Genomic DNA, 13,548 nt, shown 5'->3' on the forward strand with positions numbered 1-13,548 from the left:
TCATAGTTATGCATGTCTGCCATAAATAGATCTGAACTCACTTTCAGTTGTGGCCTGTACTGTATGCTGATGACTCAAATGTAACTACTTTTCTTCACTTGCTGTTGTTACTTGAGAGAGGGTCTCATTTAGCTTAGGATGGCCTCAAACTTACTGCTGTAGCTAATGAGGACTGATCCTCCTACCTTTGCCCAAATATTGGGATTATAGACATGCATCACTACACTCAGCTTCCCGTCTCTTCTAAACATGGCATCCCTGCCCATAGTATGAATGCTCCAGGACCTGGACCCACTAGGAAAACAGATGTGTTCACCACCAAATTAAACAGAGACAACTGTACAACAGCCGGGGTTATTTAGATGATCAAACTCCAATACCAGGATTTTTGTATTATACGTAACCTTTTTAAATAAGAAACAAAAGTGCTTCTTAGGTAATGCAGTCTTAATGGTGGGGAATGTGGGCATGTTTCGATTGCCTATTAATCTATCAGCTGTTGTTTTGTACTTTTGTTTGTTTGATTTTGGAGACAGGGTTTCCTCTGTGTAGCAGCCTTGACTGTCCTGGAACTAGCTCTGTAGACCAGGCTGGCCTCGAACTCACAGAGATCCGCCTGCCTCTGCCTCCAGAGTGCTGGGATTAAAAACGTGCACCATCACCACTTGGCCCAGTTAGCTTTTAATGAACTTCACCAAATTTTAGTATATGTGCTGGGGAAGAGAACACTGAACTTGACTTCTCCTGAGCAAGAGTGAGAGGAGGAGGAAGCAGCCATCCACCCACGCAGAGGTTTATCTGGCTGAGCAAAGGTTTAAAGCATTTCAAGAGCCTTCTTAGCTCGAGATTAGCGGCTCCGATCTCCTTCTATGGGCATAAGAAGAGGAAGGCAGACAGTTCTGGAGCATGCACGTTATCATCTTTGCAAACCACAAAGCTAGTGCAGGCTTTAATTCTGAGTCTGCAGCCCTCATTCACCAGAGCTCTGACAGATACCTCCAGAATTAATCACAAAAAAGCACACGAAAAGAAAAATTTCCGAACATTGCCACTGCGGAAGATATCAGATCAGCCTCAGCTAACACAGGCAAAAAAAAAAAAAAAAGAAAAAGAAAACTCCTTCCTTTAGACTCCAGATGACACAGACAGGAAAACAAAATCAAACCAGACAGAAGCTGCAAGGCAGTCTTCAAGAACAAAGGGAAAAACTCCAGGGGACCACAGAGTCCCCACACCATACGTATTGTCTGCCATGAGAACCCCACTAGCATTTCTCCGTATTCTCCACTCTGGACCAGAATGACCCAAGTGAGTAGTCATAATGACTTATTTAAAAATCGAAGGAAAAACATCCATCCATCTAGGGATTTAGAGCTTGCCATTCTCCTTCCACATTGCCAGCTTGATTCAAGTTTTCGGTGATGGCTTTTCCTACCGCTGAACTGCCTACTCTCCAGACGGAAGTGGGGTGGAGGCTCTCCAGCACGACCCCCTGCTTCATTCACTCGGGGACTGTTGTTTGCTGTCTTCCTTCACCATGGCTGAGGGCGGCAGGCTGGTAGTCAATTTCTGCCAGGAAAGTGAACTGCTGTTTCTCCTACCAGGGGCCCAAGATTGTTTCTTCCCAAACCTTTTAGGCGTGTGCTTGGTTGCATAGTGCAGAAACAGGTGTGTGAAGAGAAAGACAGTGCTAAGAAAGGTAAGGATTTGAAGGTGGAAAAAAAGGCTGCTGGTGGCAGCAATTTCTCGGGTCTGCTCTGCTTGCTAGAGGCAAGCAATGTTCTCATTTAAGAGAGGCTTCCTGACTCAGCTTTAGCTGCAAAACTTTGTAGCTCATTAAGAGGTCCTGCCACAAAACACTTAAATAGTGTTGATGAAAAGCTGAACACATGCTTTTCGGTTGTCAGTTGTAGCAAAAAAAAAAAAACTGTGCCATTTTAAAATGCCGGCTTTCTGGGCTGTCCTGCCAGGGAAAACTCTGACTCTTTCAGGCAGGCAGTCCAACTGAGTGTGGTTTGTGAGCAGAATGTTACAGTTTGCTTGCTGTCAGGGACCTTGAAACGCCATAGAGTTGTGGCAACAAAAATGGCTACAGCCAGTACCTCCACCAAGGCTGGAAAGCTAAGGAATGGGCCATCAAAGCCGCGGCTTTAATCCTCTCCAAAAAGACTCGTGTAGTCAGAAAGATATACAGTAAAAAGAGATTCAAAGACAAAGGAAACCTCTAAATGCTTTACTATGTGTTAAAAATATATGCATGCTAAAGGTTAAAGTTCTTAGGGTAAAAAAGGAAGAAAGAAAGTAGTTGGGTGTGGTGGTACACACCTTTAATCCCCAACACTTGGGCGGTAGAAGTAGATTGACCTCTGTGACTTCAAGGTGTGGTAGCACACACCTTTAATCCCAATGCCTGGGAGGCAGAGACAGAAGGATCTCTGAGTTCAAGGTGTGGTGGCACACGCCTTTAATCCCAGCACTGGGGAGGCAGAGACAGACAGATCTCTGTGAGTTCAAGGACAGCCTGGTCTACAGAGTTATTCCAGGACAAAGATATACAGAGAACCTGTGTCAAAAAGTAAAAGTAAAAATAAAAGAAATAGAGGTTAAAAATAAAGCTGCATAAAGATGGAAAATATACAGAGAATCTTGATAATGTGTGCTATTATGCTCTCTGAATTGTTTGAATGCTGAGGAAGGTGCAACAGCTTCTAAAAGACTTTTGTTTATAAATGCTGCTGAACTAATCCAAGATAGATATGTTGAAAATACCTTGACTTCTGAATTTGGATCTAAGGATATGATACTTTGGAAAGGAGGTTCTTCTTTTGTTTTCACAGAGGATGAGACCCTGTTGATTGCTTCTATCCCAATATGGTATGATAGACCACATCCTCCTGAAAGGTTTCTGTGAACACCCTCAAAAAATTTCTTCACTCAACTGCCGACTGAGATGAACCTGGCAGACAGGTTTTACCATGAAAGACCTGATTAACTGCGCCCCTATACAGCAGGAAGAAGTTTGGAAAGAAATAACTACGTCCATATTCCCAAATATTGTTTATAAATGTTCTTTTACATTTAAAGGGGGATATGATATAGATATGAATAATTTCATTGGTATGGATTTTAAGGTCAATTTTGTTATATGTATATATATATTTCTGATCTTGACTGATGTATTGTGATTGTGTAGTTCATTTTAAAAATGTAATGTATAATTAGAAAATATAGGTTGTTAATGGATAATCATCGATAATAGTAAAGCTTGTAGTAATGTTAGTCTGATTTTCTAGAAGTGCATAGATATATTTCAGATAGACATTCATATCTTTCCAAGACTACAGAGCATGGCATATAATGTTTTAATAACTTAGGACTTTTCATGACAATGAGACACGTCTGCTCCTGGCAGCACCAATCTACTTCAAGAGGAAGATGGGCATCGAAGAGGCTCCTTATGGAGTTGGTTAGCCATTTGGGCAAGAAACTGCTCTTGCCTGGACTGTTATATAAACTGGATACAGAGAATCCGCAGAGAGAGGACTGCTGAACTTGCCTAAAGGTGAGATGATCTTTCGGGGTTCCTAATTCATGAAAGAGTCTGCGAGACATTCTGCAGGACACAGCAGATAGTGACTGAACTGCCTTTGAAATTTCCTGCTTCATGGAAATGTCTCTGGATATTATGGGCCTGAAGGCCAAAGATGGGTGCCCCAATGATATAGAGGAACTTTGGGTGACTGTCCAGGCAGCGAGATGTCTCTGTCATTTCTAGAGTTTTGGAAGTTGCTTACTTCTTGTTTACTTAGGTAATATTATATCCTTCTGGAGTCTTTGATGGAGTTAAAGAATGGATAGTCATAGTTATAGTTATCCATTATGATGATAAAAATATAGTTATAAATATTGTGACTGTAATTCTTGCTTGATAACTGTTTTGTTATATGTAATTTTACTATGTTAAAATGAAAGCCTTTCTTTTTTGTTTAAACAGAAAAAGGGGAAATGATGGAGGAGGGTTATCTGTCTATTGTGTTATTTTCATTGGTCAATAAAGAGACTGCCTTGGCCCCTTGATAGGACAGAAAATTAGGTAGGCAGAGTAAACAGAATAGAATGCTGGGAAGAGGCCTATGAGGCAGATGCCATGGAGCCAGCCACCAGGTCAGACATGCTGAATCTTTTCCGGTAAGCCACTACCTCGTGGTGCTACCACGAGATTATTAGAAATGGGTTAATAATCAAGATGTGAGAGTTAGCCAGTAACTAACTCTCTAGAGATAATGGGCCAGGCAGTATTTAAATGAATACAACTTATGTATTATTATTTCTGGGGCTAAGCTAGCCGTGCGGGAGCTGGGCAGGATGAAAAGCAGGCCTGCCCGCAGCTCCTCACAACAGCCAACCTGAAAAGAATGGGGGTGGCGAGCCACAGAACTTCAGAAGGACAGTGGACTGCAATTGCTTCATTCACATTGCCAGTGATCCACTTTAAAGAAAGTGCAAATCAGAGAGAAACACAGGATCCACAGCAAGGAGCTCAAATCAACAACCCATACTCAGGGAAAAGGCCTTGGAAACACACATACACACACACACACACACACACACGAATACAATAAATATTGGATATAGGCCTAACCCTATATTATGACAATGTTGAAAATGAACATAGATTGTGATATTTTAAGTTAGTATGAGATATTAAGATACATATGTAATTTTTAAAATTCTGTGACTCAATTTTTTTTTCTAAAAACTAGCATACACAGTCAAAATCCTAAAAGCTGTATGTCAGGGACCAAAAATTAGGTTGCATTTTTATGTGAACATAAAATACTCTAATACTATTAATCAATAAAAACAATTATAATATTTACATATACAATTATATTGTATTCTCACAGTTTTATTTTATTTATGCATATGGGTGTTTTGTCTGCATGTATGTCTATGGACTATGTGCATGCCTAGTGCCCCTGGGGGCCAGAAGAGGGCACTGGATTCTCTGGGACAGGAGTTATAAATGATTGTCAGTCACCATGGAGATGTTGGAAATTGAACCCAGGTCCTCTGGAAGAGCAGCCAGTACCCTTAACCACTGAGTTACCTCTCCAGCTCCAATAGGTTGTAGTTCATTAAGACATTGCTTGTTTCAACAGTATCACAAAGCTTTAATTGCTTTTTAACCTTCATCTGCCCCTAGGACTTAAAGGATTTTGTTTACTTGGGACATTTTTTTTCAGGCCTAGTACCTTCCTAATGCTGTGACCCTTTAATACAATTCCTCATGTTGTGGTGGCCCCCAAGCATAAAATTATTTTGTTACTTCATAATATAATTTTACTACAGTTATAAATCATGATGTAAATATCTGATATGCAGGATATCTGATATGTGACCCCAAAGGGGCTGTGACCCACAGGCTGAGACCTGCTGCTCTAGGTGTTATTCCTTTGGGACACTTTAAGAACTAACCACGCCCACCCCAGCTACTTCTGACCTTGTCGCCATCTTGGCTTCTCTTTCCTGTCCGTCTCTTACCGTGTACACATGTGTTTTCCCTCTCTCTCTGTTTGTCTATGTCTCCCCTTCTTTAAGTAATAAATGTTTAGCTTTATGTATAGCCTTATGTTCATTTACTCTGCCGTCCACCACATCCGGCCACCTGACTCTGCCGCTCGCCTGGGGACCCTGACTCCCTTGGCCACATGGCGCTGCCACCCTGGAGATCTTGCGGGGACTCACAGCCACTAGCAGCTGCTCCGCGAGCTGCCCGGGACATCCCATCATCTTATTATTTTTAAAAAAGAACAAAACTAGGGAATGAGAAGAGAATGCCCATAAGCACATATACAACATTCGTCTCTAAAGGACAGAAATTTGTACACTGATAAGGACAAACACCTGGGAGATCAGCTGAAAGAACAGAAAAGTCTTGGTACAATTTTGAACTCATAGATTAAAAGGTTAGCCTTCAGACTCTATGGCTTTCTTTCTCCTTTTTCCTGGTGAAAGAAACTACAAGTGCAGCCTAGAATCCAGCTGGAAATGAGCAAAACAGAATCTGGAATTGTGGGTGACAGCCAACGGCTTGTGTCCTTTAGGCGAGTCCAGTCCCAAGTGCAGCAATTGCTCCTCGGGACAACCTATGGCCCCTTTCCTCACAGCTGACAAGCAGAAGTATATAGTATCTCTTAGAAATGTATCGATCATGTTTCTTGTGTTCTTAAAGCATTATTACGCCAGCAAAGGAAAAAAGCATCTTCCATGACAAGACCATTTTCAATGCTTTCTCCCTTTCAATCTTGGATCACATGTATATAGATCTATTTCACATGATTATATCCTAGTGTGTGCAATTTTCTGTTCGAATCTGTTCGTTTATTTTGCAACAAGCTGTTTTAGCGTTCCATTTATTCACTTAGTTATTCAGCAAGCATGTATTAAGGTACACATTAGGATTCAGGCACTATTCCAGGTATCACAAATACGGAGCCAGATAAAAGCCAGGTCTCTGCCATTGAAAATTCTCAGCTAAGAGGAATATAACCAATAATTATAATGCAGAACATCATAATAAATTAATATTTAAAGGCCTCTGTGTGAACCATCTTAATGACTTCATGTCTTCTAGTTAGATAATACAATTTAATTCCTTTTCTTGATTATTTTTCATTATTACAAGCACTGCTACAATCAACACATTTTTCTGTGTACATTTTTGTTAACCATTTTCTGCAGATAAATTTTTAGGAATGAAATCAGAGTCATATTTTATTCATATTTTTATGGCTATTGATATTCCTTCATGTGAGTATCATACAGCTACACAAATTCACCAGTTACACGAGGCATTGCCAATCAACTGACAAGTAGATTTTTCTTTGATTTTAATCAGCTGAAACCTACTAATTGTTCTCTTAATTTACACTTCTTTAATAAACAGCAAGGTGGGTTATTTTCACATAGCTAAAATTTTCCTCCAGGGACAGACATGGGTACTATATGCCTGTAACCCAACACTCAGAAGACTGAGGCAGTAGGAACCGAAGCCCAAAGCCAGCTTGGATCTACTCAGTGAATCCTTGTCTCAAAACAACAACAAAAATGAAAATACTAGTCTCCATTATGGGATTCGCATTTATGGTAAATCCATGTGTCATCTGGCACTGTTCTAACAGCTTCCTCATATTTTTTATTTGTTTGTTTTCTGAGATAGGGTCTCATTATATAGCTCTGCTGGTCTGAACTCAAGAGATCCTGCTTCTTCTGCCTCTAGAGTGCTGGGATTAAAGGCACACACCTTACCTGGCACCTTAATATAGCTTTCATATGTTATTTATATATTTTATAACTTACTGTAGTTTTTCCTATTTTTTGTTCTCTTTGTTTAATTACCTCGAATCATACACCAATAATCTATTTTTTTATTGTAGAATTTCTTCTATAGGAGTGGTTTTAAAAAGTTTGCCCAGTGACTTTCTGCTCAGTTGTCCATTCATTTCTTACTCACGGAAGTTTCAATAAATATTTCCTGTGTGCCCTGCCTGACATCAGTAACATATTAGCACAGCTCATCCAAAACTTAGAAAGGACGGGAGTTAAAGCACATTCTCCCAGGGCCACCTTAGGAACCCCATTAACTGCTTCCCTAGAGACACATATATTTGTTTGACAAGTGAGAAAACAAAAGCAATTCGAGTGATCCTTATCAGGTTGCAATAAAAACAAAGGGACTAGCAGAGATGCAAATGATCTGTCCTCTGGAAAAGATAACCCCAAAGGTCTCCGCTTAATTGCTGCTCTGGTCACTATAGGCTTTGGAATCTAAGTGGGCCATCTTCATCAAGTCCCTCATCCCTTTCATCTTTCTCAAACCTTTGTTCTTTCACAGATCTCTGGAACCAACCTACCCATCTTACAGATCTCTTCCTGGTACATTAAGGCCAGGTTAGGCTTCAGTGAGCCTTCAAGCCTGGCTTCTGCTCGCAGTTCTGCCACTTCTACCCGCCTGACAGCTCACGTCCAGACCTCCTCTATTTTCTATAAACCATGAGCTTCTGTAAAGTCAACTGATGTCCAGGAAATACAAACAAGTAGAAAACTTAATTCTTTTTATACAGAGAGCCAAATGTTGAACCAGAATGATGATGTCCTAAGTCCAAGGCACAAGAGGCTCAAAGCCTGAGGGAGTGGAGCCCAAGCAGCCCACCCAGTATCTCTAGGAATGTTTTACCATAAGGCTCCTTTTGGATAAATAGGATCAAACACTCAGGAGAAAATGGCACTGGAGACTGAGGGGGTCCCCAGTCAATGGACCTGTCTTTGCCCCTCAGCCCTGCCTCTGCTAGAATATCTTGAAGGTCTTTGCTCATCTACACCATAAAGTGATGAGGATGATTAAGTGGGTTAATGTGTGAAGAACCTCATCACAGAGCTAGGAGCGGAGCTCCTATGTGAGGCCTAGGGTTTCACACCAGAACAACAACGAAAGTACTGTAGGGAGCGATTAAGTTCTGAGCGAATGTGGAGTGTTGACATAAACATGGCCCTATCAGAGACCCCAATGCCTCAGACTCATAGAAGTAAAAAAAAAAAAAAAACCTTCCCTAGCTATGGCTCATAGAAATGACAAAGTCTCCTCTGGTCAGATCGCAAATGCTAACAATGGGTGCAGAAAATGGCCACTGTAGTGTTCTTCCCCAGGTCCCAAGTTAATGCCTGATAGCTGCTCCCCTACAAACTGCACCCACTCAGATTTGATCAGCTACATAAATATCTCTGTCTCCTCCTTTACCTGTATGTAATGACCCCATCTCCTTCTTAAGCTCTATGCAATACCCTGCTTCCCTGGTCAATTCTGTATAATAAATACACTGAGTTTTGGGGTTTTTTTTGGGGGGGGGTGTTGGAATGGGATGGATGCATCTCCATTAAAGAGCTCAGTCCACCGAATCTGAGATTTTCTATGAGTCTTTGTGGAGGGAGTGGAGCCCAAGCAGTCTTTGTGTCCTTTCTTCATCCCCTTGCCACCCCTAGTCAGGGTTCCAGAAACAAAACAAAACAAAACAAAACCCTTCTTTCTGATACCTGTCACATACTTGGTCTAATGAAGGCCACATGCCACTTTCATTCTCCCTAAGTCCATTGTTCTCCATAATGAAAACTGAATCCCTACTCTAGAGGTGGATCCATGTCATTGTGACGGTTCAGGGTCCATCAATAACTAAAGAAGACAGGAACGTTGAGGACACAGCACTGAAATTTCAAAGGTCCTATGTTACAAGGGCAAGGGCTTCAGATGGCCCCACATCTGACCCCAATCTGGCCTACAGGAATTCCCCTGCCAAAACCAATTTGCCTTGGAGACTCAACTAGATGGTCTCTAGAGTCTCTTCGAGTGTGAACATCCGTTGCCAAGGTCAACGGGTCTGGGCATGAGCAGCAAAGGCTCTTCATGACTGGGTACACAGGTTGGGCTGACAGCCCCATGATGCAACAGTGTCAACTTTTGCAAGACTTTGCTTACCTCTCCTACAACCTCTATGATGTCTCCGACTTTTAGCTCCAGCTCGTCGTCATTCTGGGGTAGGTAGCTGAATGCCACCTGGCATCGGCGTCTCCGTCGCTCTCCTGGATAGGAAAAGCAAAATCTTTAGATATGGTTCTTCTCCCACATCCCACACTAAGGTTTTAAAAAGAGGCTTCCTAGGCATGCAGGCAAAGTAAGCCGATTTGTCTCAAGTGTGCTTTCTGGCGAGGAGCACAGCAGCCCTGGTCTCTTAGAGAGGCGCTAGAAAGCAGAGCGATGCTTCTTAGTGTTTTGAAAAGCTGCTGGGTCAGAAGCCCATGGACATGAGAAACCGATCCATTGGTGCAGAAGGCAAAAAGCCTACCCCGGAGCAGTGGAGCACAGTGTTGCCTTAGACGTACTTCCATAGATGGTGGCACTTTCTATTTGTTGCTGTTGATTTGTAATGAAAGCTGATGTGATCTGCTAAAGAAACAAGAATGGTCTACTTCGGATGCTAGCAAGGCAAAGAGTACTTTCCCCAAGTGTGCAAAGGAAATGAGAAAGTGTCCTGGCCTTTCTCTTCCTAATGTCACCCTTTCAACACACTGGACCTCAGGCCTGATAACCCGAAGCCAATTTGATTTCTGCTATTCTTGGTACCATTTCAAAAGTCCCATGGGGTTCAACATAGTCATTTGCGTCCCAGGGGATGCATTAGCAAGATTCCTGGCTGCCTCCACAGAACCTACCCAGGCAAGTCAAGGTTAAAAGTCAGAGCCATACTTCATTTAGAGGACACTCAGGGTTACACCATGTCATTTACACAATGGGTCCCACCAGGGAGCCTCAGACTTAAAGCTGGTACAAATATAAACGCTACTGTTTACAGAACATCCATACTGCCTATGTGCATTGTGGGCATAAAAACCATGCATGTGGGATGGCATGCAGCAGTGGTGGTAGGAGCCAGGGAGAGGTATATGAGGGCTAAGAACTGAGACAGGCATTGCTCATAGCTGACCGCCTCACACCATCCCTTCATGCCACTGCATGGCCTAGAAAACCAACAGGATCAACGACTTCAAAGAAAGGCATTTAGAAAGGCCGGCATTATTTCTGGGTACTGCCTTTGGAGACTCTTTTTCTTTTCTAAGCTTTTCCCTGAAAAGGAAGTCCCTGTAGGGGTGATTACAGGATACATTAGCCCTACCCCCAGCATGACATCACACAAAAGGGAAGGTGTTGGAACTGCATCTATGGGCTCCCTGATCAATATTTTTCAAAAGCCCGTGGCCTAGTTCTCGCTTTCGTTTTTCTCTGTGTGCACCTCCCTAAGGAAGAACAGGCTTGAATACAAAGAAGAGGGCAGAAGTTCAGAATCAATATCTTGTCTAATCACATCTTCAGCTACTACACTAATGATCTCCACCTTTTGCGCAAAGTCACAAGTTACTGAATCTTACTCAGAACAGACTTAGAGCTCACGGGCACACTCTAGTCTAGCAATGTGTCCTGACAGCTGACTCGACAGAGTTACGCAACCATGTAAGGAGGGCCTGGCTCTGCATGGACCAGAGGAAACCAGCTGCATATTGCTCTCCAAAGAACAAGGCTAGAAGACTGACATTTCAGTGCAACACCTGCTGTCCCAAAGCTGGACATGAAGGGACGCATCTGTAATCCCAGAGCTCAGAGGACTGAGACAGGAGGATCCTAAGTTTCAAGTCAATGTAGGCTATTAAGTAAGATTCCATTTCCAAAACAAAATCCCCAAAGCTACCACTACTGCTCTATAGCTCCCCACAATACAGAAGAGAACTCTCAAGTTCTGGGCATTGTAAAAGATACATAGTTCTCATTCTAGCAAAGAAAATCTGAGTGACAAGGCAATCATGGTTGTCCTCTCCTGCCCCGTGCCCCATATACGTCCCTTAAGATGAAATTCTATGAGCAGATAAATTTTCATTTTCTAATTTCTCTTACATTTTACTGCATTGCAGTGGCTGGGAGAATTACACATGCGCCACAGTGTGCACACGAGGGTCAGAAAGCTACTTGCGGAGGTGAGTTCTCTCCTTCCACCATGTAGACCCGAGCACTGAACTTAAGCCACCAGCTTCAGGTGCCTTTATGTACTGAGCCATCTCATTAGCACCCTCCATTATCTAATTTTAGGCTTAAATGAACTCAGAAGACACGACACTAAGCATGATACAAAATAACAAATGTCTGAAAACTGATAGAACCACAGAAACCACCAACTACAGACCAAGATGACTTAGTGCCGAAAGCCCCAGAGGGTTCTAGCTGAAGTCAGGAAATTTAGACTATATGAAAGATGAAGTAGTGGAGTGGAACACTGTGCACAGAAAGGCTTAAGCATGGAGATGTGCTGAGCAGGGTGGAGCTTATGGGAGGAGGGTGAAGGCTAATCCAAATGAAAAGGGTATCGTGGGTCATTGGAACCTTACCACTCAGAACCCAACTTAACAAATGAGTGGAAGTATGTAGTAAAACACATGTGAAATGAGAGAAAAGGGGGATCCTGAGGGTTAAAGGGCTAATCAGGGATGGGAAGGAGGAACAGGAGAGAGGAAGTGGTACTGGATTGTTAAATCAAAACTAAGAATCTATGAAAAAGACTTATGAAACGCTAGTTAATGAACCAGTTTCAAAGTACACATTTGTTGTATTTTTGTCCTGCATGGGTAGATGATATCGCTCTCAGAAGACATGGATTATCAAATGAAAGTCACAGTATAAGACATAGGATACCTGTACATAAGTTATTGGTCAGGGAGCCCCCCCAAACCCCCAAAACAATACAGACTAATGTCTTTGCCCTTAATTATCCTCCATAACTACGTGGTTAGACCCTTATTGCTGAAGGCACCACGTACTAGCTGCAGATCATAAACAAAATCAGTCTCACCAAGGAGAAAACTTTGAGTTGACTAGCTTTCATAGTGCCAGACGGTGCTATGCAGGCTGCTGGGGAGGAAAGGTATGGATGCTCTTACCCTGTGCTGGACTCCGCATATTGTGATGCTGACCTACCAGGAGAGACGTGTCCACTGGTATGCTAGCAGCATGGCTGATATGAGTTAGCACAGCAAAGCCACGGCTTTCTGACTGTATTTGAGGCCTGTTCCACAGGAGAAATTCCATACCTGGGGAAGTCATAAGCTCTGGAGCCTGCTGTCTTTCTAAAGACTTGGGTTATATTCATAGCTCTCAGTTGTACTAAACCTTGGTCAAGCCAGCCGGAATTCCACCATAGGTGATCTTCAGGTACCACTACTTACTAAAGAGCTATTGTCAATAAATGATGGGGGAGGGAGAGTCATTATCTTCCGAGAGTATGGCTACAGGTAGGTTTCCCATTCTCCAGTGGAATATCCCCAAAAGACATGCACACATGAGAAGCACTAACTGAACTTAATGCATTGACAGGAAGTTGGAAGAGGGTGTTGGGGGTGGCATGGAGAGTCGGAGAGAGGAAATGGGAGGGTAGATATGATTAGCTCTCACTATATTTTCAAAAAATGAAACTTATATGTAAATAAGGCTCGAAGATTAGCAATACTTGCCACTCTTACAGAGAACTTGGGTTCAGTTCACAGCACCCACATAGGGTGGCTCACAACCCCCTGTAAAGTCAAGTCTAGGGACCCCAACATCTTCTGCCTTCTCAAAGATCTGCATGTACCCATGGTACATATACATACACTTAGGCATACATATGTACATAAAATCACATGAATAAATATCTTTTAAAAGTAATACCTAACCCACCACTGTACAAAATGCAAAGGCCATGGTGATATATTCTTAAGAGAAAAGACTATTCCAACAGATTTAGGAGCTGGAATGGAGTCATCTGACTTCACCTCAACCAAATCTGTGCATTCAGGACCTTAAAGGCTCATATGGTACCAAAACAGTGATGAATTCACTAATTTCTCTCTGCCAGGCTAGTCTACATTTCTTAAGTGGTTCTGAGGAGGTTACATAACTGGTGCCGTAAAACC

General features: G+C 42.4%; 1 protein-coding gene across 13 annotated transcripts in view; it reads right to left on the bottom strand.

The window, feature by feature from the left end:
• Positions 1-13,548, bottom strand: part of Sh3kbp1 (SH3 domain containing kinase binding protein 1) — a 337,525-nt gene that overhangs the window by 162,074 nt on the left and 161,903 nt on the right. For all 13 annotated transcript variants that reach the window (XM_085684713.2, XM_085684711.2, XM_085684710.2 and 10 more), the window contains one exon: positions 9,533-9,636. In XM_085684713.2, the coding sequence (XP_085540839.1) occupies positions 9,533-9,636 (104 nt within the window). The remainder of the gene's footprint in view (positions 1-9,532; positions 9,637-13,548) is intronic.

This window comes from Myodes glareolus, chromosome X (genome assembly GCF_982192425.1).
Source record: "Myodes glareolus chromosome X, mMyoGla1.1, whole genome shotgun sequence".
NCBI lineage: Eukaryota > Metazoa > Chordata > Mammalia > Rodentia > Cricetidae > Myodes > Myodes glareolus.